Raw genomic sequence first — 26,102 nt, 5'->3', positions numbered from 1 at the left:
ATTAAATAGCTATTACATACCAACGCGCTTAGAAAACTTCAATAGCGCGATGCAGGAATGTTAGGCTACGAGGTGACTGGGTTCCCCTATCTGTATGTCTACTAGAATCCGTCTTCGGACCTTTACTTTTCTAAGTTCTGGTGCCCCCTCAGATGTGATGCCCTAAGCTATTGCTTAATTTGATTTAGGTTAAACCGTCACTGTATGTAATGGCCAATTATAATTAATTTGGTATTAAGTGCAGTGTCATATGGATTGGACGATAGGTGCGGATATCGTCAAATTATTTGTCAAAAACAGCTGATCCAACGAGCGGTAAGTATTCCACTACTGGTCCACCGTAGCTTAGAAGAGTCTTGGCTGGCCGGAACCAGGACACCAGGAAAGAAACGAAAAGAAGACAGAGGAAGATCTTCACAATCCAATCCAACACGTAAAGACTGGAAAGATAAAAATCAATGAGTAAAAGGCTTTGGTTTCGACGGTAACACTAGTATTATCATAGGAAATAGGTAACCAATAAAGCTTGTTGTAATTTTCCCGACAGCGGTTTGTGCCTTAGCTATGGGAAAATTACAACAACCTTTGGTTTCCTAACGGCTAAATGTTCGTATAATGTAACGGTGCGGATGTTGGGAAAAACTTTGTTTTGTCGATATTGTTTTATTATTTTTCTCAGTAACAGCCTTTTTCATAGTAACACTTCTTTTATATCCTCTCCCGAGGCTCATAATATTACGATACCAAAAATAAAAAAATCAGTTAAAGTCGTTTGGGCGTGGATAAGTATTAGGTAAACTTTCGTATATACAGGTTGTAACAAAACTAAATGATAATACTTTTTGGTGATTTGATGGGCAAGGCGCAAGCGCTCCAGCGTTATGCGTTTGGTCATAGAAAAGTTAAAAAAGTTAGTCTTTTAGCGCTGCTACTTTCACGGTAAACTATAGAGGGGACTCCATACACATCCTAAAATATTATCACTTAGTTTTGTTACACCTTGTATTTATTGTGAGTGATACTTACAAATTGTGGTATCGTCTGTTCATGGGGATTTGAGTAGGTGACTCCTTGAAGCAGAAAATTCGACCTCCCTCGATGCAGTCTGCAAGATACTTGTTGCGTTCGAATTTTGTCAGGTCCGTATTGAATATCACCTTCTCCTCCTCATCCAACATGGGTTGGATGCTGTCAAAATTCGGGCAGAGGAAGGTCCACGGTCGCAATGTGAAGAATTGCAGAAGTTTCAAACCCTGGCTTATCCTGTCTTGAATGCGTACCATGCTGAAAACCAACTTAAAATTAGCGTGAATGGTATGACCAAAACCACGAAAGAGTCATAGAACTTTATTCTTTGACATTTGGCAATGTGAAGAATTGCAGAAGTTTCAAACCCTGGCTTATCCTGTCCTGAATGCGTACCATGCTGAAAACCAACTTAAAATTAGCCTGAATGGTATGACCAAAACCACGAAAGAGTCATAAAACTTTATTCTTTGACATTTGGCAATGGTCTGTAGACCGTTATAAGCCTACGAGTGTAAAGTAAAGCTCTACTGAAGACGATAAGATTAACAAAAATTTTGATACAAGTCCCAGGACTGTATTCAGCTTGTAAATGTTGTAAAAACACAATTTTGTTGTTGCGATAACGTCTTCTAAAGTCAGGTTGCCGGATACTGCAAAAACCTGTATGCATGTGTAAGAGAGCAGCTAATTGTCACCGAATTTCTCTCTATCCTATGGGTCTGATTACAACCTCGACGAAGATATAGTGCCCTCGGCCGAGCACTAGGTATAGAATAGCTCACCACTGAGCCACAGACGACCTCTGTGGCTCAGTGGTGAGCGCGTTGGTAGCTCAAGCCGGGGGTCGCGGGTTCGAATCCCGCCGACGGAACAAAAAGTTTTCAATGTTCCCGGGTCTGGATGTGTACCTATTAAATATGTGTATGATATAATAAAAATCTTAAATATATGTATGGTATAAAAGTATTAAATATATTTCCGTTGTCTGGTACCTGTAACACAAGTCCTTTAGGTACTTAGCACGGGGCCAGACTGACGTGGTGTGAAGCGTCCATAGATATTATATTATTATTATTATTATTAATTATTGTCTTCATTGTCTCGCTAGGCTCTACTTACTCGATAGGTGTAATCAATTAATATTGGATAGGACAAAAATGCTAAGGGCCTGTTTCACCACTTCCTGATAAGTGCCAGATAGGTTAATCCACAACTTATCTGACAGGTAGAGTATGGAGTCTGTCAGATAAGTTGTGGATAGCCTATCCGGCACTTATCAGTAAGTGCAGGTGAAAAAGCCCCTGAGTATAATATTATATTATTAATACTTACAATCGTTTTTGTCCAGTCATAAAAAGTATCAGGTCAATGAAGTACGCGGGGAGCAAATGGTACAGCACCCTCCTGGTCTCGTGCAGCACTGGGTTAGTGGTGATGTCCCCATTGGGGTACCACAGGGGCCACGCCATGGGATGGGACCTGCTGTAGGTCTTACCGAAGTTGAGTACTTCTCCCCAGGTTGTCGGCTGTTGATGGGCTATGTTAGCGTTGTATATTGGTGGAACTTCGGGCCTGGAATGACAAAATCACATTAAAGATAAGCATCCAGTTATCGGTATCGGACGCACGCAACGGAATATGCCTCATACTAAAACCCGTTGTGTGCGGTGCGGCTTAGTGGACGCTGTTGTTAGTTACGTATGAGTTCGTATACAAGGCAAATAAAATCGGTTGCGTGCGATGCGTCCTATGCGTGCGATGCCGATAAGTGGACGCTTACCTTTAGGTCGACACAGTTTTTGTCAAATAGGACTACAACAATCCATACTAATATTATAAATGCGAAAGTGTGTCTGTCTGTCTGTCTGTTACCTCTTCACGGCCAAACCGCTGAACCAATTTTGCTGAAATTTGGCATGGAGATACTTTGAGTCCCGGGAAAGGACATAGGATAGTTTTTATCCCGGAAAAATGTACGGTTCCCGCGCGATAAACCAATTTTGGCGCAACGAAGTTGCGGGCGTCATCTAGTAGTATTTATAAGCCAGAAGTTTACTTTTAGATAGGGTGCCTCATTTTTACAAATAAACGCTTTTTAAGGTAAGTATCTCGAAAACTTACTGATGTAGGTAGGTATTCGTAAGATCTAAATAATATTTAAAAAATACTTTTCCAGTGGTGGCTATTTTTCAAGTAGGCCCATAAATTTTTCTTTATTTTTATTTTTGACCAAAGCCGGTCGTATCGGAAGGATATGAAGAAGTTTTAAGGGTTCAGCTACTGTAGTACGGAACCCTCAAAACCTTAAATAGATAGAAGGGCAATACGCGAGAACTCAATATCCGTATCCGGTGCCATGTTACCCAACAGACACAAAATATCCTTCAATTTTAGGCACCATGCAATTACCGCAGTATAAGTATCATACTCGTACACTAGAAACACTAACCATCAATGCCCTCATAACAAACGCGGTCGCTTAAATCTAGGTTATTATTATGTGATTATAATTAGACGACGCCCAAAATTTATCGCACAAAGCCAAATTAAATTCAAAGTTCAACCCGTGAGTCGTGAAGAGGTAAGAGACTGACAGACAAACACACAGACAGATCACAGATATATAATTAGATGACGCCCACAACTCCGTTGCGTCGAAATTCGTTTATCGCACGAAAACCGTAAGTATATTTTTCCACGACAAAAGTTTAATCCTATGTTATTTCCCAGCGAACCAAAAATTCAAAGTCCAACCATTAATCGTGAACAGGTAATAGACCGACAGACAGATACCTACACAGACAAACAGACATACAGAAAAATAACACAAAGCGCGAAGCCCACCGACAAACTGCTGTGCAGTTGGGCGGGCTATTAGAATAAAGGATAAATAATTTGGTTCCTCAATAAAGTTTTTTATTTTTTTATTATTATAAGAAGAAACTTACTTTTCAGCTCTAGTCCCCTCGATCATTCCAACGGCGATGATAGCATTAATAGCAGTGTCCACAGGAATCACTTGGCCCTCCAAGGACCCATCGCAGAGCATCGTCCTTATGACACCCTTGCCGGCTCCCAACATGACTCCGATCGGTCCGTTTAAACTGTCCACCCACCCAGGCAATGGTTCTTTAACGGCGGGACACACTGAAAAAATTGACTTATAGTGGGTCCGACATATAGTGGTAATCACCTGAAATATTAAATCGTCTTTCTTAGACATCCATCACCATATCATCAGGACGTCTTCAGTCTTGCAGCTTCGTTTTAGCCATCAGCTTGTTGCTGTCGTTGTTCTCTAAGTAGTCTTTAAAGAAAAGCAATTTGAGAAAAGCAAAAATTTGTTTATCAGCTAAGTTGGTGCTCAACCACATTTAGGTGACCCGTTTGCTCATTTGCCCTCTTATTTCATAAAAAAAAGACATACTCGACTTCAAGCGTAAATTACTCTGCAATTGTACAACAGTGCGCGTGACTATTCTAAAAGTTTTTATCAGATTACATTGATATCTTACCTATGCTTGGTCGCACGATGGCTGTGCGTATTTTTCCCTCAAGATGTTCTTCTGAGACTATACTTTCTGCTAGTCTTTTTGAGTAGGTGTAGCAGTTGGGATGACAGCGGAGCAAGCTGGGTGTTATGAGCTCTAGCTGTTTGTCATCTAGCAGCTCGATCAAATGCATTACGTCTTTGGGATCGGCAGGTGGAGCATGTATCTGAAAATGTACGGAGCAAAATTCAGAGAGAATTTATGCAATTAGAAGGCAAACGAGCGAAGCAAGTGTGAAGCAACTACCGTCGCTCAGACTACATCAGAAGAGTTGTCGGTCTTTTCGGGGATAAGATTAAATCGCTGTAGCCCTGACGTCACTGCGACCCATGATTATCTATTGTGACTCCTTCGCACTAGAGTATCATCCCCAACCCAATACTGCTCATAAATTGAACGATATGGTTGGGGTTGGTGCCACGAATTTCCTCTGTGGACGAGTATTCGTGGCGACCAAGGTGCCTGTTCCTGCTCTGTAGTAGAGCAGGGGCAGTCGAGGAGAAGGTGAATAGGTGTTTCATCCTCCTCCTCACAGAATCTGCAAGTCGTTATGCTACAAATACCCATTCTGTTTAGGTGTTTGTTGAGCTTGCAGTGCCCAGTTAGGCTTCTGGTAAGGATTCTTAATTGGTTTCCACCCAAGGTGAGCACTAATTCTGATTGTTTCTTGTTGAAGTCAGGAATTAGTGCCTTGGAGTGTTCAAGGCCAGGGGTCTCAGCCCATTGCTTCCTGCATAATCTGTGACCCCATTCCTTGAGCACTTGCTTTGTGGTACTGGGAGTTATACCACAGACTGGTTCTGGACCATATATGAGACTCTCGGCCCCAAGCCTAGCCAGTTCGTCAGCGGTTTCATTGCCGGGGACGTTGCTGTGGCCCGGGACCCATACTAGGCGGATGTTGTTGTTCCTTCCTAGCATGTTTAACGTCTCAACGCATTCCAGAACTAATTTGGACGAGACTTCTGCGGCAGTCAGTGCTTTAGGTGCAGCTTGACTATCGGAGAAGATAAAAACGTTTTTATTAACTAGGGCCATCTCCAGGCTTTCTAGTGAACAACCGAGGATAGCGGAGACTTCAGCCTGAAACACGGTCGCAAACTCCCCCAAACAGGCGTATTTGCCTTTTGGTGGCCTGTGGGCAGTAGAATCCGGCTCCCGCACGGTTGTCTTTCCTTGATCCATCCGTGAACCAAACTATGTCGCTAGGGCGGACATCGATTGGGATTTTTCTTTCCCAGTCCTCCCTGGAAGGTATAAAAACCTGGTACTGCTTCGAAAAGCTATACACCTTGATCATGGCATCTGATGGCATGGCCATGATAGGTGATTCACTGAGAGACTGTTCCAGCTGTCGAAATGGGGTGGAGACCCAATTCGTCCTACCCGCCGTCCGGGCCCTGAGAGCCACCATTTTGGCCTCCATCTGAACAAGCAGAGGAAGCGGAGTTAAGTTGATCAGGGCCTCGAGGGAAGCGGTGGGTGTTGAGGAGAGTGCACCCGTGATTATTAGACATGCCAGTCTCTGTACGCTGTTTAGTCTTTTATTACAGTTTACTTGTTCAGCCTTTTTATGCAACACTGCGCAGCCATATGTGGTAATCGGTCTCACTACGGCTGTATATAGCCATAGCATTGCCTTCGGTCGAATACCCCATTTAGAGCTGACAAGCTTCCAACAGGAACCCAGAGCACATCTAGCCTTTTTCGTAATATACTCGATGTGCCTATTCCAAGTGAGTCCTTTGTTTAGAATTACTCCTAGATATTAGACATCACCCGCAATCTTAATAGTTTTCCCGAAAAGTGTTGGGGGTCTTAGTCCCTCCAACTTCCTCTTTTTGGTGAAAGATATCAGAAGGTGCAGGAACTTATACAACATAGCAACAGTAGCAGGTCTGCTGCACATGATAAGTAATAGTACATTTTTCGGATTTGTAACGCCCGCGCCAGTTTCTTTGTATGAGATAATGTACAGTAACTGCTCATGCCAAGACGTAGGTAGCTAATAACAAAATATAAGTTTCGCATTAGCGACAGCGGTTCATCCACCGTTCCCATTTCTTAAATTTTTAAGGCTCCTAAGAATGTTATAAAATAATCTCTTTCAATAAATTAAATTGGAATTATTAGGGGTTGTTTCACTACTTCCTGATAAGTGCCGCATAGGCTATCCACAACTTAATTGACAGATACTCCATAGTCCATACTCTATACCAGCCAGATAGGTTGTGGATAGGCTATTCGGCACTTATCAGGAAGTGGTGAAACAGGCCCTTAATCTTACCGTTTCTCCCAAAACCTCGTAATCGGGGTAACAGAAAGCCGTGGAGAGGTGTACGAAAATCTCCAGGTTTTCTAGTTTCTTAGCTACATTTAAAGCTCTTCTAGTGCCACATGTGTTCATGTTAACGTTGTCTTTTAGTGGAGCCTCCAATTTGAGGGTAGCGGCGAAATGGAAGAATACAGACACCTCCTTCGATAGGTTTTCTATCTCCCGTTCGGAGAGTCCAAAGTTATCCAACAACAGGTCTCCTTGCAATGCCTTCATTTTCTTCAAAACGGACGGTTTTTCGTTTCTCAGTCTGTCGAACAGCTGCAAAGACAAGATTATGTTACTTATATCTTTCCTATGCTTCTATATATATTTCCTCGGAGCCGTAAGTTCTTCGGAGACTATACTTTCTGCATTTTTTTTTGAATAGCATAATATGCATATAATATAATAAAATTTACTAATTACATAAATAATAATATGGATATTGGATTAAAAATCCTACTTAGAATGACGAAAAAATATCTGATTTCTGATGAATAATGAGTAATGAGTTAAATATTTCCGATAAAAATTTTCTATCTCTCTTTTTCGCAAAAGGAATTAATTTAGTACGGACTTTAAAGTGCAGCTCCAACGAATTATGAAAAATGTTGCGAGTAATTCCTAGAGGTTTTTTTTTTTTTTTTTTAATGAAATAAGGGGGCAAACGAGCAAACGGGTCACCTGATGGAAAGCAACTTCCGTCGCCCATGGACACTCGCAGCATCAGAAGAGCTGCAAGTGCGTTGCCGACCTTTTAAGAGGGAATAGGGTAATAGGGGAGGGTAGGGAAGGGAAGGGAAGGGAATAGTTGAGGGTAGGGAAGGGAATAGGGTAGGGGTTAGGGGATTGGGCCTCCGGTAAACTCACTCACTCGGCGAAACACAGCGCAAGCGCTGTTTCACGCCGGTTTTCTGTGAGAACGTGGTATTTATCCGGTCGAGCCGGCCCATTCGTGCCGAAGCATGGCTCTCCCACGTATGAAAGCTCAAGCGTTTATGTGAAGTTTGCACCGATTTTGTGCAAACTTCACATAAACCATCTACTAAATTATAGTCCGAACAAAGCCTAATTGTTCGGACTATTTAGCAGACTGCCATTTGGTTTGGATAGGCGAGCCCGTTCTTGAGTTATAAGATCACAATCAATGCCGATTTGATTTAAGAGAAGAAGAAGATGATATAATACGTATAAATTATAATGAAAGGCAGTAAAAGTAGCTGCCCAATTTCACTCTAGCCATTGCCCCGAGTAACTGTACCTCGTAAACATGGGGTCGTTCACCTTTCTACTATCAGCCTGATACTAGAAAAGGTCATTGAATTCATAGGTCAGTGTATTAAAATGAAGTAATAGAGGCTTTTAAAGATTTTTTGATTTGATGTTTACCGTGACGATATGAATTTAGTTGTACGCTTTAATTATTAACCGACTTTAGAAATGGGAGGTTCTATGTTCGGCTATGAATATAATATATTTTACTTTATTCCGTTTACGTTAATTGTTTATTTTTATTTTTTGTGGCCACGTGTTAAAGGAAGTTGTTCAGCCTTAATACTTAGGTTTAGGTCTAGATTAGGTCTTGTCTAGTTTTTGTATATCACAACACGGATATATTAATTAGGCTGGCTGCATACGCAAGTTTTCCGCATACGATTTCCGAATTCGTTTACCGTATTCGAAATCCGAATGCACAGAATCAGTAGATAATACAATACATCAATAGCTGGAACACACGTCCGCTTTTACCGAACGAACGGAACGAATTCCACACGCTTCAAAGAACGAACGTTTGCGGTAGTCTCACGGAACTCCGAATACGGAAAACGAATTCGAAAATCGAAAAATCGAAATCGAATAATAATATCAAAGTTTCGGCTGGATACTAAGGTTGCGTAGGTAGAATTAGTAGTAGGTTAGAATTTAGGGTAAATAATAATTTTCCCCGATTTTCCCACATTTTTCATTTGAATCAGTAGTCCCTGTGATTGCATTCAAACAAACTAAGAAGCATCAGCTTTTTAATAGAACTATAGAAGTTATTAGCTTACCGGCAACATTTGCATTGCCTCCAGCCGCTGGTTTATGGACTTGCCCCTTTTAGGTCTTGTTATAACATATATGTTGCCTATATCAGGTATCGAGTACAGCAACTTCTCAATGAGCACTTTCCCCATAAAGCCCGTGCCGCCGGTGAGCAAAATGCTCTTCCCCTTGTAGTAGTCGCGGATAGTCATCTTCGACATATCTGGAACAAAAAAAAAGAGAAAATTTAAAAACGTACTTTAACGGCCGCGTAACGTAACGTAAGCGCGTACGGTGCTTACAATTAATATGCGATCAGCTTTATTCGATTTTGATATTTCGTATCGTTACTCTCCAAAGAGCACAGGTTAGTTTTTATTATGAAAAAGATTACAGTTTCTGTATGATGATTAAAAATTGTAAAAAAAAGTTTCGGACCAAGATCTTGTTAAATACACAAACAATAAATAAAATAAAAGTATTAAAAAAAATCGCGAAAGCTCGTAAGATGCATGCGCGTGCATGCAGTCTTTCTTAGTCACTATATAGTATATACTTACATTATGTTATGAACAATAACTTTATGTATCGAAAATTATTATAATTATTCGCAAAAGCATTTTTATTTTTTTATAAATAATATCTAGTATAGTGTGTCTTAAAGTTTTCAGTATCTACATTGTTAATTTATGTTTAACCCGGCGTCATGGGGGTTGGGTCTGTGAGACCCATCACTTTTTATTTCACTTGTAATTCAGTTACCATGCGTTCAGCGTTGCCAAATTTCTCAATAGCTGGACCTATTGAGTTGGTCTATGAGTCACAGGTAACGCGTTAGTCCTGCGACGGCCGCAGCGGTAGTAACAGGGGCCCAAAGTTGCATAAGGTATGTGAGACCCATCCCCGCAGTCAGTGTTACAATTTCGGGACATCTTACACAGACATTATTTTAATGATTATCAGTGTTTTTAACATTTATTTTTGTATTTTTGTTGTGCTTTACAATAAAATTAGATGATTTATAGTAAAATGTATTTTATTTTTTGTAGGTACTTACTTAATTACTTTGCGTTTTTTGTAGGTAAGTACTTGAAGTACTTTTATCTTTCGATCGTGGATTCTTGGAAATCTATTGTTATTCTATTGTTGTCGCGATCACCGGTAATCTTATGGATCTCAAAATGGATTGAGAAGAGGAAGAACGACAACCCATTCTTTCAATTTTACAAGAGACGGAACTCGGACTCTGATTCTACCTCGTCAGACCAGGAAATATGCAAAGAAGAAGATCTCTTGAGTAAACGTAGTAATCCTAGTGACGCAGAGCAAGATATCTCTGGGGATGATGACATTCCACTGTCTTCACGTGCAGATAGAAATCGATTGTCGGGAGAGCATTGTACTGTATCTGAATCGGCTAGTTCGTGGCAAAGACGGTACAATTTGGTACAAGACGCCTATTGAAAAATTTCTTGGTGAATCTTCAGGGGAACCTCCGGCAAAGAAGCCGAATATTCGCAAAAGATGCCAAGACTGTTCAGCCAAAAAAGACCGTAAAACGAATTATTTCATTTGCGAAAGTTGCAACTTGCACCAAACACATTTGCTTAGAACATGTTGTACCTTTCTGTGCTGATTGCACCAAAGATAATGATTAGATGTGATTATTTGTTAATTTTTTATAAAAATATTTTAGTATTCTTTAAATAAGTGCCATTAAAAAATTAAAACTGATTGTTAATTAGTAATAGACTAATATTTAATTAGAGGAGAAATATTTTGTTGACTTTTGTCGTTCTTTTTTTAAAGCTCTATTAAATATGGTTAAAAATTATATAATATATTTATGTTTCATTAAGTCATATAAATACACATTGAATTTAATATAAACATATAAAATAAATTGATTATTATAAAAGGTTGGACTAATTTTGATATCTAACACACGGGTATGTGAGACCCACTCCAACGTCCGTGTAACACTTTTCTGCCCCCATGACGCCGGGTTAAAAATATGTTATGATCAAATATATCTACAGTTTATACAAATGTTTTCAGTAGGAATACATTGTCCTTCATATTTTAGTTTTTAGTAGTTAACTTAAAGTTAGTTAACTAAAAAAAAAGAACTCCAAAAGTATCTGCTTAACAGATTTTGATATTTTGCACAGATATTTATAGACCGCAGGGAAGGACTAGGTCTGTTTTCTGTTCCTGTTTTTGTTTACACCGGTATAACGGATATAAATATTTCCTTTCACTTCGTTAGATCGCCTTAAATATCTAAATTAGGGTTGACACATTGCTTTGTTTTAAAATTAATCGCATTCCTTTGAAAAAAAAAAAACATAAAAGCATATTATACATAAATCATAAATAATTTGTTTTCAAATAATAAGACATTGGCGGCATTTCTTGAGATAAAAACGTATTTTTTTTAAGTTTCAACAAAATTTCTGGCCCAAATTACAATTTAATTCTTACGTAGAATTCAGAACAGATAATTTGAACCCTATTGTGAATAGTATAAGGTTTTGGGGTACATCGTGTTTGTGAACTAAATTGCCTTCGTTAAAAAAATTAATGTTCCATGTCAAACTACGGTACAAAAAACTGTGCCTCACAGGGCCTGCAACAGCATAATACTTACATAGTTTAAAGATAGTAATACCAAAATAATATATAGTTAGGTATCCCTTACTAGATATATATTTTTTTTGTAAAAACAAGTATCTACTCAATCACAATTCGCAATGCTATTACAAAAACATAGAGCTAAACTATTTTGAAGGTGCATTTTTATAAAATGTAAAATGAAATCAATTTTTTCCATCTCAATTTAAAGTTCGCTTACAAGATATACAATAAATTCGTTGTAAGTATAATGAATAAATTTTAATTAATATTGTCCATATTATTGGTTTGAACACACGTAAACTGCCGCACTCGAAAACGAATATAATTATAGGTCTACCAGAATCTGATGGCAAAAAGTAAGAAGAGAAATTGACTCCAGCAATACCGGGGTAACAATTGGAATAAAGCATTTTGATCCTTTTTTTCCTTATAGCGGCTGATTATGCGTGTGAAACATGCAAATATAACAATTTATCCAATGATCAAGGATATTTTTTTTAATCTGCCATCCAAATTTGCCACCAGATCCTGGTAGACCTATACGTTACTGTAATTCAATGAGAAATTTGACAATTTGATAATCCCCATACAATTATCTGTCAAACTCCTCATTTGATTGCAGTTAAGAGGAAACGCTAACACTGTTTTTCCATACAAACGTTTGTTTTCTCTCTGGACAATGCGTCTAGACAAATGATTTTTTATACAATATTGGGACCTGTTAAAGCTATGCCTCTACGTTAGATTTTTTCTTAATCTACTAATAAATAAATAAAATATGACCCTTCAAAAATCGCAAAATATGAATTTTAAAGATGTAGAGGCATAGACTAATTCTTCCTGAATATATTAAAAAAAATACGTTCCCTCGATTTAATGTATCTGTCTCTATCACAATTCACAATCCACTTGCCGGCGCAGGGTGAAGCGTGATGACAATATTTTCTTCATTTAAATTCTTCTGCACCCGCGTTCCCCTTAAGACGCTGTGGCTGTTGCAACTACGTAAAATGGGTTTTTTAAAACACGTTTTTAGTAAAGGTAATGTCATTATCTATATGTATAAAACTCAAAGGTGACTGACTGATTGACATAGAGATCTATCAACGCACAACCCAAACCACGGACACACGGATCGGGCTGAAATTTGGCGTGCAGGTAGATGTTATGACGTAGACATCCGCTAAGAAAGGTTTTTGAAAAATCCCAACCCCAACGGGTTCAAATAGGGGATGAAAGTTTGTATATAATAATACTTATTAACGCGAGCGAAGCCGCGGACATAAGCTCGTTTAAGTATAAAATAAGTACCGTTAAATTGAGAAAATTTCCTATACGCAAAGGTATATCAGTACACAATTTGAAAAATTCTACTCGATAGAAAAAAATCTCAAAGATGACTGTTATAACGCTGTTTTTCTTAATTAAATCATTATGGCTAAATTACACACTTTCTAGAAAAAGCAAAAAAAGTAGAATAGGTGTCATAACCTATATGTATGTCATAATATTATGTAAACGATTTGATATAATTGATTTGTATAATACTAAAAACAAAAGATTTTTACTCCTATTTTCTATTATCAAGGCACGCGGCGAGCGCGTAACAGCCACTGTACAAGGCGCGCTGATATGAATGTTATTTTAATGACCTTAACGTCGATATTCGTAATGACAGACATCGACCTGCTAATTTTAGGGACTACTGGGCCTTAAGTAATTAATGTTCGTCTCTGAGTGCGACAGTGACAATAATAAATCATTATCTAGGATGGACGGACAGACAGAGCAAAATTATATTTCAATCTTGATGATGCCCGCAACTCCGTTTCGCCAAAATTCGTTTATCGCGCTGGAACTGTACATTTTTCCGGTATAGAAAGTATATAAAAGTATATGCTTAGTATGTAGTCCTATGGCCTTCCCGGGACTCAAAGTATCTACAGACCGAATTTCAGCAAAATCGGTTTAGCGGTTTGGGCGTGAAGAGCTAACAGACAGACTGACACACTTTTGCATTTATAATATTAGTATGGATTTTAGTTACTATTAAACCCTAGATACACACAAAATTTATGTCATCCTCACATATATAAAGTAAATTGAGTCGTTTTGGCAACCCTATTGGTTGTTTACAATAATTTAAAACATAGTTGCAACATTACAATTTCCAGCCCTAACAGATCTTGTTCTCACTTGGAATAAATTAAGTTCAGCTTACATACAAAAAAATCATCATTGGGCAACATAAATATTATATTTTGTACTGTATTTATTTATAATATTTATTTTAAATATATTTATGATGAGCATGTCACATTATTATGCAAAAGACTTTGTGACATTTTCCTATTTTATTAGACTAGCACGAGTCGGCGCATGAGTACCGAAAACTATTCCACCTCAATTTTTTTATATGAGCCTCTTCAAATTGCCCTCCTGATGATATAATTATGCATGTTGCCATGGCGCAACCCGGTGCCATATTGTTTAAACAAACATTGCTTATACAATTGCAAGTAATTGTTATTTTTCAACCGGACATTTTTTTTTAATATTCTTTAGTAAGTGTTAGATAGCTCATTTATTGAGGAAGGCATAAGCCTTTCGGTTCTATTAGTTTAAACGTGATAATTTATAGCCTATAAAGGCTATAAATTATCACGTTTAAACTAATAGAACCGAAAAAACAGAGAGAAAAATGTGGAAAAACGGAGAAAATTATTGGAAAGGGCTTATCTCGCGAACTACTGGTGAAATTTTTATGTTATTTGGTACAGATATAGAGCAGACCACGAGAAGGCACATAAGCTATTTTTTGCGTAAAATGTACGGTTTCCGTAAGGTTTCCTAAATTACGCGGGTGAAGCCGTGCGGGACACCTAGTTAATAATATAATTAGAAAAGATAAAGTTATTAATAGGCAGATGGCCAACCTTCAGAACTTGGTTGGGTTATTAAATAACATAGATCCATTATTTGCCTATGAATTAAATTTGACAGTAGCCCTAGCACGGCCATCAGTAGAAATGCGAAAGTATAGACAAACTGTGGACATTAACTGAAGGTGCCGTTCCAATCTTTACTGCGGCCAATCGCGACCGACAAAAATTCAATTAAAATGCCACTTTATGACAGACTATAGTATATGTCATAGAGTAGGATATTATTTGAATTTTTAGGACTATAGTCTGTCATAAAGTGGCATTTTAATTGAATTTTTCGTAACGAAAAAAGATCGGAACGCCACCTTAAGTTTGTTTCCACGGTTTGTCTATACTTTCGCATTTCCACTGGTGGCCGTGCTAGGGCTATAACAGATGTACCTTACCTTTGATTAACTTTAGTTAGTGTATGAGAATTTATTTACAAAACTTCACTTAATATACTCACAGTATACGTGTGGTTTGCTTAAAATATGACAAAGAAATAAGTTTTCCCAAAGAGCGGTGCACTTTTGTATGTTAATAAACTATTAAAAGTTGTAAAAAGTATTGATAACTTTACAATTAAATCGATTAATAGCTTGCATAAAATAAAATCATCCGCAACAAATAATAACATAGGTTTAGTAGGTATTCTGCAATGTAGTAAATTATCTTACAATGTTTAATGTTGATTTACAAGTTTGTAAGTTATTACTGTAGTATACTATACTAGATCTTAACTCCCGGTAACTTCGTATCACTTGCCTCCGAATAAAAATCTTCCCTGGACTTCTGCGGATATTTCAAGACCAAAATTAGACAAATCGGTATAGCCGTTATCGAGTTTTAGCTAGAGTAACAATTATAGTTTATTTAAATAGATCTACTAGTATATTAATTTAGCCGTCCTAAGAGATATTATGTTTTGTCTGGTGTTTGTCTAAACTCTAAAGTATTACCGTTTTTCATGGGAAAATACCGATATCCCCAATCCGCCGAGGATGCGCCTCGGCGGATAGGGGACTCCGGCATTTCCCCGACATCGGCCGGGGTATGTGGTGGAGTTCCTTGGATCTATTCACTAAAACCCCATGGTGCTCCACCCCCTGCTTAACGCCGAGGCGGGCAAGATAAAATAATAATTATAAGTTGTTGACGATCCCCGTGTCTCAGTGGAAACAAAAAGTTTTCAATATTCTTGGGTCATCGATGTTTATTAAATATTATGTGTATCGTATGTTAAAAATCTTAAATATAATATGTAAGTATAGTATAAGATTGGAGTGAAACCTCATACAATAAAAATTTCGAAAATCACAAACGGCGGTGTAATCGTTGAATATACACAAATAAATTAAAATATATATTATATATTTTGACCAGACTGACCTACTTCACCTCCATAGATATTATAGTATAATATTATAAGTAGGAAGGAAAAGCAATAGGTCACTTTTCCGCAAAAAAGTGGACAATGTCATACCACGTAGTCTACTCTATATCTGTGCCAAATCTTAATATATATATTTCTTGTGTGCGTGTGTATGTGACTGAACTCCTCCTAAACGACTGGACCAATTTTGATGAAATTTTTTGTGTGTGTTCGTGGAGATTCGAGAATGGTTTAGATTTACAGTTTGGTCTACTGGAAAATGTTTTTTCAATTAATTTCTTATTTATAAGGAGTTGTTGATTTTGGAATGTTTTACATTAGATCCGGCGGACGGCGCTATCATCGCATTCAATATTATTCTATTTCAATTTTAGTTTGTCCTGACAGATGGTGCTACGATTAATTTGAAAAAAAATTTGTTATTCAATTCATGTGCTGATTAAAATATTAAATAAATAACACATAGGCTACAATTTTAACCGACTTTCAAAATGGGGGAGGTGTTATGTTCGTTTTCTTATATTCAACGATTACTCCGCCGTTTGTTAACCGATTTTCAAAAATTTTCTTTTGTTATATAGGGTATCATCCCAATTTGGTATTATATTCAGAAAAGTGGTGATCTGATGAAGGATCCATAAGTAATCGAGGGAACTCCTCAAAACTTATAGGGAAACATATGGTGACTTCGGTTTCGTGAGAAGTATTCTAAGCATATGCTACCAACAAGTAAGATTTTGCACCGAGATATACCTGGTATACCGTGGTTCGGAAGGTGCTGAGAGAATTCCTGATTCTTTATAGATACAAGTTTGGGAGTTTCGGCGTTGTTTTAAGAACAGAAAGCATATGCTACTATGCAAATTACATTCTTCATCATCATCATCATCATCATCACTACCATATTATACCATTTCATAGTCTTTTAGATCGAGACTCGAGTTTGTCAAGCGATAATTAAAAAAAATCTATATCTACCTAATATTATAAACCTGAAGAGTATGTTTGCTTGAACGCGTCAATCTCAGAAACTACTAGGTCCGATTTAAAAACTTATCTCAGTGTTAGATAGATCATTTATCGAGTAAGACTCATCATTTATCGAGAAGGTTATATTATATTATTACTCTAAGACTAATACGACAGAAGAAACTCAGGAAAATGTGGGAAAAACGGGGGAAATATTTTTTATGGGAAAATGTACCTACGGATTCTGTAAAATTTCTAATTTACGCGGGCGAAGCCGCGCGGGACATCTAGTATGAAATAAAAATCACTCAAGTAGTTCTTAAGATTAGCTCATTTATTTCACATTCTCCTCCGATTATTCGTTCGTATCAATGGTCGTAGAATGGTGTGACAGCTTAAATCCTTCTTCGATAAATGGACTATCAAAACAAAAAAAGTCAATTCGAAGTAGTTTTTTACAACAAAAATAAGTGTAAGTTTCGTTTTAAGTTAAGGCCATGTATTCCCAAAAACGGTCGGTTTTCAAGATTTAAAAGTGACAGTAGACACAAAAATATAGTAATTTTAATTCTGAAAAAAATATATGTGTTAGTTAAGGATCTAACACAGTGGAATTTATATTCCTTTACACAATATCATGAATTTCACTCGAGAGAAAAAAATCCCAAACTTACTTCTTTTTTTAACGAATTTTCCATACTATGTCCAAATTATTTAGAATTTTCAGATAATTTTTGCACTGAATTAAAGACAAAGAATATATCTAGGGCGATTCGTTCTTTTGACTCGATTTAATTGATGTATAAAAAAACGACGATCAAAAAACTATAAAATAGCAGGCGCAAAGTGTGTGACTGAAAGCGTACCAGCCGAACCTTTGCGCTTTTTTGTTTGGGATTTTTTTCTATCGAGTGAAGTTCATGATATTGTGTAATGGTATTCCATTGTGTTGGAATCCTTAACAAATTCCACTGTGTTAGAATCCTTAACTAACACATATATTTTTTTCAGAATTTAAATTACTATATTTTTGTGTCTACTGTCACTTTTAAATCTTGAAAATCGTCCGTTTTTGGGAATATAGGGCCTAAAGATCAAGAGTTAGATCGAGGTAACTAAGCCAGTAAGTGGCAAACCACAGCAAATAGATGGTGCAGGCAACCAAAACTTGCTCCTTGAGCCTTTCGTAACTTGGAATTGATGTTGTTAAATGAGACCACAGACCGACATCGTAATAGATGTGGCATTGAATAGACTTTAACAACTACGATTTTTTAAATTCAAATTTCAATTTGTTCTATGGAAATTTTGCATTTAAGTATTGTGAAAGCATATTCATTGAATGAAATTGAGGACGTCGAGGTTGAGTCGACGTTTAGATCTGACAACAAAAGTTGACCCTTAAAGAAAATATTTATTATGCGCCGGGAAAAGATAGTTGGGGTACATGTTTAAATACATAATATAAACGTAAGGCAAATATAAAACTATGATGTAAAGAATTTTGATTTTCCTTACTAGGGAAGATGAGATATTATTATTTTTTAAAGAACTCTATATTAAAAAATTAAAACACTGGAATTTATTGCAAAAAATGCGGTTTAAAATTGCTTCTTTATAAAATCGCGGATCAAAAATAGAATTGAAATAAAGGCCTGTTAAATTTTGATTAGTACGAGTGCAGGTGATTAGTGATTAGGAGAAAGTAAAGGACTTGCACTCACCTGCACTCGCACTAATCAAAGTGAATACGGGCCAAGACGAAGTGAACGTCAACTTCATATTATCGAATGCATAAGTCAATTCCATACATTTTGATTGACGATTCTATCCACAAGTATATTTGGCTTATCTAAATATTAGTCTACCATTTAGATGAGATGATATATCGTCCAATATAAATTGTAGACTCGATTTTCAAATTATTCAAGTGTATCCATAATACTCCCTTTGAAAAAGATATATTTAATATTTTTTTATCATTTTTAATCCTATGCTAAATTTAACTCATGTCATGGCAATACCCGATTAGCTACACGATAACATAATAATATTATACGTGGGAGAGCCATGCTTCGGCACGAATGGGCCGGCTCGACCGGAGAAATACCACGTTCTCACAGAAAACCGGCGTGAAACAGCGCTTGCGCTGTGTTTCGCTGAGTGAGTGAGTTTACCGGAGTCCCAATTTCCTTTCCTATCCTCCTCTATGCACCTGCAGCTCTTCTGATGCTGCGAGTGTTCATGGGCGAAGGAAGTTGCTTTCCATCATGTGACCCGTTTGCTCGATTGCCCCCTTCTTTCATAAAAAAATAATTATATTGTGCTTTTAATTTATGTATCATGATTGTTATTTGCCATGGTTTTTATTAAGCAAAGTGTTGAAAACGAGACTCTATTGCGCTAACGTCAAGGTCTTACCTCCGTTTTAAGATTGCTTTATGCTTATAAATGATAGCATTATCTGGGTGCAAACTGCAAGAATATTTTACCAATATTTATAATTTGCTATGAATGAATTATAAAACACGCTAAAATATTAGCCTTTTAAAGAATTTTATTATAAACAATGATATTGTTTATTATGCTTAAGTTTTTCTTCGACAGGTAACATTTTACATTAACACCAACGAGTATTTTTTAACTATTTTTACCAAGTAGCAACTTAAATCTTACTCTTCTTTTAATGGGTTTTTGTCAATATTTCTTGCAAATGAACCATGACTCATGAGTCATGAACCATGAATGCATCTCAAGCTGGAGGGTTGCAATTTTTTTTATTTATGATCACGAAAAATATCTAATAGCTATATTACACATAATAATAGCTCCCACACCGATTATCGGTGACGGTGGCCGGTTTCATTGGCCAGGCCAGCTACGCAGGAGTAATTTTATAGTGCCCAAGTGTCTGCGCAGTACACAAGAGCATTCTCTATTCCTTTACTCTCATAACCCAGTGGGACGGAAGACCGACACGACTGGCGAGAGATCAGGCGCAGGACCGACTTTTTACATGCCCATCCAACGCATGGATCATCTTACTTGTCAGACAATCAGGTGATCAGCCTGCATTGTCCTAACCAAACTTGGAAATAACGTGTTTCCAACGCAGCCCGCGGGAATCGAACCCACGACCTCCGAGTCAAGAGCCGCGCTCTGTACCACTAGACCACGGAGGCGTTCAATCATAGTCAACAGTCTACACCATGATTTTCGTTAAGCCCCTTCCTTGAACCGCTATCATCATAATATAATAATAATAAATATTAATACGCGAACGAAAAACTTTGTAACCCTTTTTACGAAAAATGGGGAAACGTAGGTGCATGAAATTTTGTACAGTTATAGTTTATATGGTTAAGGAGTGCATCGAACTAATATTATTTTGAAATTATGCTTTTATGATACCTACATTTTTTTAACAAATAAAACATTACACACACTACAACACACACACATGAGAAATGACAGATTTTTGAGTGACAAGCCTATACATACGAATTATACTCTTTTATTTATGGTTGAAGTCTGTTGACAACAAGTTGATTATAGTTTTTTTTATTGAATCTAAGATACTTTTAGACAATGCTTACACGGCCAGTCTGAGATCAGCTAAGTCCCAAAGACAAGAGTTGAAAAAAATTGATAAAGTCAATATTTTTACAAAATATAGGTAGTAGTCCTAATGTCGTTGAAACTAAGGTCGAATTTCGAACATTAGGCGATCTCTAGTTCGATTGATTGTAAATATGGAAAATTTGAAAATAAGAGTAAAGAAATATATTTCTTTACTCTTATTTTGAAACTTTCCATAATTAAAATAAAATATATTTTTATTCAAAATAGGAAAAAAAATGTACCTATTTTAAAAAGATAAAACCGACTTCAAGTTGTACGTAATTAAGAATTAAAATTCCCTATCTCAAAAACGACTAAACCGATTTTGATGAAACTTGCAGTATTCCCTAAGTTAAACAATACCTAGTACAACAAAAAAAGAATCACTTAAATCGGACTTGTAGTTCCGGAGATATTCATGCACAAACATAAAACATACATACATACATACACTTTTGAAATTTGGCACATTTGTTTAGAAGCTGCTATAGATTAACAGATACAAAAACTGAACAGTTCTGGAAATACTACATACATACGCGTCTAATAGCTAACCTCCTTTTTTGAAGTCGGTTAAAATAGGAAATAGGATAGTTTTTGTTGCAGAAAAAATCCCTGGCGATAAGCGAACGGAGTTGCGGGCGTCATCTAGTGAGTATCTTAATAAAAAAAAGAAAGCCAACAAGTTTTCTTTATCGCTTCTTTATAAAATCCTTGATCTAAGTGTATGGAATTGAGATGAGTGTGACGACAATCGACATGTCACATGCGTCGAATGTCGACTTCGTATTATCGAACGCCTATAATTCCGTACATTTTGATCGGCGATTCTATAAAGAAGCAAAACAGAAAACGTCTTGGCTACGGTCTCATGTTGGCTAAGCTCAGGTTTGAATATAAGTTAAAACGAAAAATCCCTTGGCCTAAACGTTGAAGTTATGTGGAAAAATCCAGGGGTGACGCAACACCGGTTGGGTAATGCTCGCGCGAGATTTAATCGCCTTCACTTCCATCGACATTTTTAAGTTACTCCGCACCCGATTTTGTCTAAATAACTCGGCTAATAGATGCTAGGGGTCTGATTCTTGAGCCTCGAATTTCGTTCGTCTGATTCGCGGGTGAGACAACATATTGTGAGCGCGTGAGATACCATTTGACCCCCTGTTTAACAAAACCTAATCAGGGTAAGCACAACTTACAGGGAACATGTCCCCCTCTTAGATAGGTAACTGGAAGTCTCTTTGTCGACATCCATGTTATGGCTATTACTATAAATTAGTATTTATGATTATAATTTTTCTCTAACAATCTTAAAGGTTTGCGTATACCTTCAGTCTTCACTACTCCCTAGTGCGCGAAGTATAATGAGTTCGGTGTTGGTTATAGCCAGTAATGGTAGCGACTAGCGACGTACTTACGCGGTACGACCACGTGTATGAATAAACTATTTTTTGGCGAGATAATACTCGTAATCATTTTAAGATTCTTAGAATTAATAAGTATGAAATAATTATATTAAATAAATAAAAAATATAAAATAGGCGAAGTAATTTTAACGGTCCTATGATTTATGAATCCCAAAATATGCTAAGCTCTATAATTATTTATAATGTATAAATTCTTTATTTGAAAATAAAATTATTAATAACAAATACGACGCAACGAAACATTGCAAATAGGCGGTCTTACCGCTTTCAGCGGTGTCTGCCAGGCAACCTAATAACAATTTAAAAAAAAACCGGCGAAGTGCGTGTCGGGCCTCGCGCGTTCCGTAGTACCGCTATTTTTTTTATATGGTCAATGAATATACTTACATTTATAACGTGTTTTACACTACTAACAACATCATCTCAGTTACTATCAAAGGAATTTGAACGAAAAGTTCCTTTATACTTCACCGAATACATTTTTTTAGTTGATCGACTATAATATTACTCAAAAACTTACCTATGAAGTCTTTTACAAAACAATGAAGAATTTTACAAACATCTGTTTTAGGGATCTCCCTAAATCGGAAAATGATCAATGAATACTCATAATATTTTAAGAAAACCTTTTTAACGACACCCCGCACCGATGGGGTGGACGCGAAAAAAAATATTCATCCCCGCTTGATGTGTAGGGAAGGTACCATAAAAAATTATTAAGATTTCATGTACCATTTTATCGGCATCATTAATATGTGTATTTATGCCAAATAACAGCTTTGTATGTCCTATAGTCTGAGCAAAACCACGGACAGACAGACAGACAGACAGACAGACAGACAGACAGACAGACAGACAGATAGACAAACAGACAGACGGACAGACAGATGGACAGACGGACCGAAAATATAAGGGTTACTATGGAACCCTAAAAATTAAGTGCTTAATTGAAAAAAAAGACGGGTTGCACTCCGGGAGTGCCGGCAGAAGTGAAAACTTGATTATTAACGTACTGCATTCTTTTTTAACCCATTTTTTATGAAAATCCATTTTTAAAAAATCGTTTTTTTTAATTAATCGAAACCCTTACAATCGATTCAATTTTAACCCATTTTTTATGAAAATCGATGTTTAAAAAATCGATATTTTTAATTAATCGAAAGTTCCCTTACAAATTTTTTAACCCATTTTTTATGGAAATTGATTTTAAAAAAATAGTTTTCTTAAGTAATCGAAACAATTACGATCGATTAAATTTTTAACCCAAATTTTATAAAAATCGATTTTTGAAAATTCGATTTTTTTAATTAATCGAAACCCTTACAATTTTTTTAACCAATTTTTTATGAAAATCAATTTTAAAAAAATTGTTTTTTAAATTAATCGAAACCATTACAATCGATTAAATTTTTAACCCATTTTTTATGAAAATCTATTTTTAAAAATTAGATTTTTTTAATTAAGTAATCGAAACCTTTACAATCGATTAAAAAATATCGACAATCGAAAAAAAAAACAATCGATTGTTCGATTAATCGATTTCGATGTTACAACACTACTCTCCAACCGTCTTACGGTTTTTCGATCAGCACGAGAATCTGAGCGAGTTTCACAGTTTTTACCCATCCCACAAAAGTGCTCAACGCCGCTAAAGAAGTTTTCACTTCAAAAACTCAAAATTTATAATAATATCCTACTTATCGAAAATAAATTTAAATAGTAATAAAATGATTATTATATGAACAACAAAATAGTATATAATAATTATTAAGTCAATGATATGCGTGTTCTAAAATACTGTCTAGCTTTCCAATTTACAGACGGTAACCCTGTCTCGGCAAAATTCAAATTGTACAAGAAGATCTCAACAACAATTAGCAAATGGTGTCATGATAACGGAATTGTAATCGCGACAAATAAAAATCGGCCAAGTGCGAGCTGAACTCAAATTTAAATTCAAATTAAAAGTTCAACTAAAAATAAGAAAGGCTTTTATGAAAATTATCGATTAATATTACAAACTAGCTGTTGCCTGCGACATCGTCCGCGTCAGCAAAATGTGATAACAATGATAATAAAAAAGAGAAAAAAAAAATCCCTTTTTAAGGTTCCTTTATAAAAAAGTAAAATATATCCTCCTCCTTTTCGGAAGTTGGTTAAAAAGTAGCCTATGTTATTCCTTACTACATCAGCTATGTGCCAAAAAAAGTCCCGTCAAAATCGCTCCAGCCGTTTCAGAGATTAGCCGGAACAAACAGACAGACATACAGACAAAAAATGTAAAAAATGTTGTTTTGGTGTCTGTACTATATAAATCCATATGCATTTAGTAAAAAACGGTTCTTTCAATATTACAAACAGACACTCCAATTTTATTTATATAAAAAAAATATGTGTGTAAGATGCGAAAATTTGTCTGTCTGTATGTCTCTTATCACGCTTAAATCGCTAAGCTGATTTAGATTGGTATGAATGAATTAAAGGACATAGGATTTTTTATATCGAATCTAAATGAGCGGTTCTCGCGAGATATTAACTCGGCGCAACGAAATTGTAACGTCTTAGGGCCTTCGCCCACTTTAGTAGCGATGCAGTCGCGCGACTATAAAGCGCACGAGTGCATGACTACTAACGTGCGTTAGTCGCATTTGCAACTCCATAAAAACATACAGCTAGCGACTGCATTGCGACTGTATCGATGCTTATATGCGACAGTATCGCAACTGCGTCGCTAAACAAAATTTGGTTGAATTGACAGATTTAGTGACGTCTCGCAAATCTTTGAAATCCATACAAATTTAGAAATACATATCTACACGTCGCGTTGCGGTCTGAATTGACCCATAGTATCGCCGATCAAAAATGTATGTAATTGTCGTAAGAGTTCGATAGTATATAAAGTCTACAATTCGACTCATGCCATGTCGTTTCATACATTTTGATCACCGATTCTATAAAAAGGCGATAAATAAAACGTGTTGGCTAGGGGCTTGGTTTTAGATTAAAAATACTAAAGAACCCTCCTTTTGGCGTCTCAAGTATAATATTATAAAATACGAGTATACTAATTTACATGTAAATATTCTTGAGTCTTGACAAACGTTTAAGTTACGCAAAGGTCGAGAGGTTTGTGAAATTGTAATAACTACAGATTAAACGATTTATCAAAATATTTGGCAATTCTTTAATAATAATTATAGTGCTTATACCTTCTTTTGTTATGCGAGCAATTAAGTAAGATAATATTTTCAAAAGCATTTAGTGCCAGATGGCGGACCCGTAGGTCCGCCATTTGCATAATATGAATATGTTTTTTGCCAAAACACTGAATTGACTTAACCCGACCAAATGACGTATTATTTGGTCGTTCGTCAATTCAGTGTTAGGGTCAATTCACACTGCAACGCGATGCGTAGATGCATTTCTAAACTTGTATGGATTTGATAGATTTGCAAGATGTACCTCACTCTCACGAAATCTGTCAATTCAGTACAATTTATAAATGCATCTACGCGTTGTGTTGCGGTCTGAATTAACCCTTAGTCGTGAATCTCGTGATCTGTCGGCTGGATTTATAAATCGACCAAATTACGTAATTTGTCCGTCCGTCATCTGTTTATCAAACTACTTTTATGATAGTATCAGGGTGAGGATGTGATTAAATTCAACGTAAGTTTATGGGCCAAAGTAACAAATCTACAGAAAACTCTATTAAGTAATAGAGTTAGTCTCTCTACTATACGTTTTAATGTAACAACAAACTGATATACATTTAAATGTGTTTGTTAGTGGTCAAAACAATAAAATAAGAAAAAATACTTTTTAAATAATTGCCTGTCATATTGTGAGCATTATGAATTATGTATAACCACGTATATTTGTATATTATATAAAACTTAAAGGTTATCTGACATGGTGATCTATCAACGCACAGCCCAAATCACTTGACGGATCGGGCTGAAATTTTGCATGCAGGAAGATGTTATGACGAAGGCATCCGCCAAGAAAGGATTTTGATAAATTCCAACCCCAAGGGGTTAAAATAGGGGATGAAAGTTTATATATAATAATACTTCTTAACGCGAGCGAAGCCGCGGGCAAAAGCTCGTATAATATATTATTGTTCCTTAGAGATACAGGACAGTGTGTATTGGTAAAGCACAACATGTGTCGGGTTTTACATCTAATTTTCCATCTAGTGGTTTA

At 36.5% G+C, this 26,102-nt stretch overlaps 1 protein-coding gene across 1 annotated transcript in view; it reads right to left on the bottom strand.

The window, feature by feature from the left end:
* Window positions 1-273: 273 nt before the first annotated feature.
* The window catches only part of LOC121738356 (putative fatty acyl-CoA reductase CG5065), a 43,423-nt gene continuing 17,594 nt past the window's right edge, over window positions 274-26,102 (bottom strand). Inside the window, exons 2-8 of the mRNA XM_042130343.1 lie at window positions 8,949-9,147; window positions 6,868-7,176; window positions 4,545-4,746; window positions 3,978-4,176; window positions 2,362-2,601; window positions 1,027-1,284; window positions 274-440 (exon numbers count right to left, since the gene is read on the bottom strand). Of these exons, the coding sequence (XP_041986277.1) occupies window positions 284-440; window positions 1,027-1,284; window positions 2,362-2,601; window positions 3,978-4,176; window positions 4,545-4,746; window positions 6,868-7,176; window positions 8,949-9,143 (1,560 nt within the window). The 5' untranslated portion in view covers window positions 9,144-9,147 and the 3' untranslated portion in view covers window positions 274-283. The remainder of the gene's footprint in view (window positions 441-1,026; window positions 1,285-2,361; window positions 2,602-3,977; window positions 4,177-4,544; window positions 4,747-6,867; window positions 7,177-8,948; window positions 9,148-26,102) is intronic.

Source organism: Aricia agestis, chromosome Z (genome assembly GCF_905147365.1).
Source record: "Aricia agestis chromosome Z, ilAriAges1.1, whole genome shotgun sequence".
In the NCBI taxonomy this organism is placed as follows: Eukaryota; Metazoa; Arthropoda; class Insecta; order Lepidoptera; family Lycaenidae; genus Aricia; species Aricia agestis.
The sequence above is the reverse complement of the archived record's forward strand: the minus strand, read 5'-3'. Positions and strand labels throughout refer to the sequence as shown.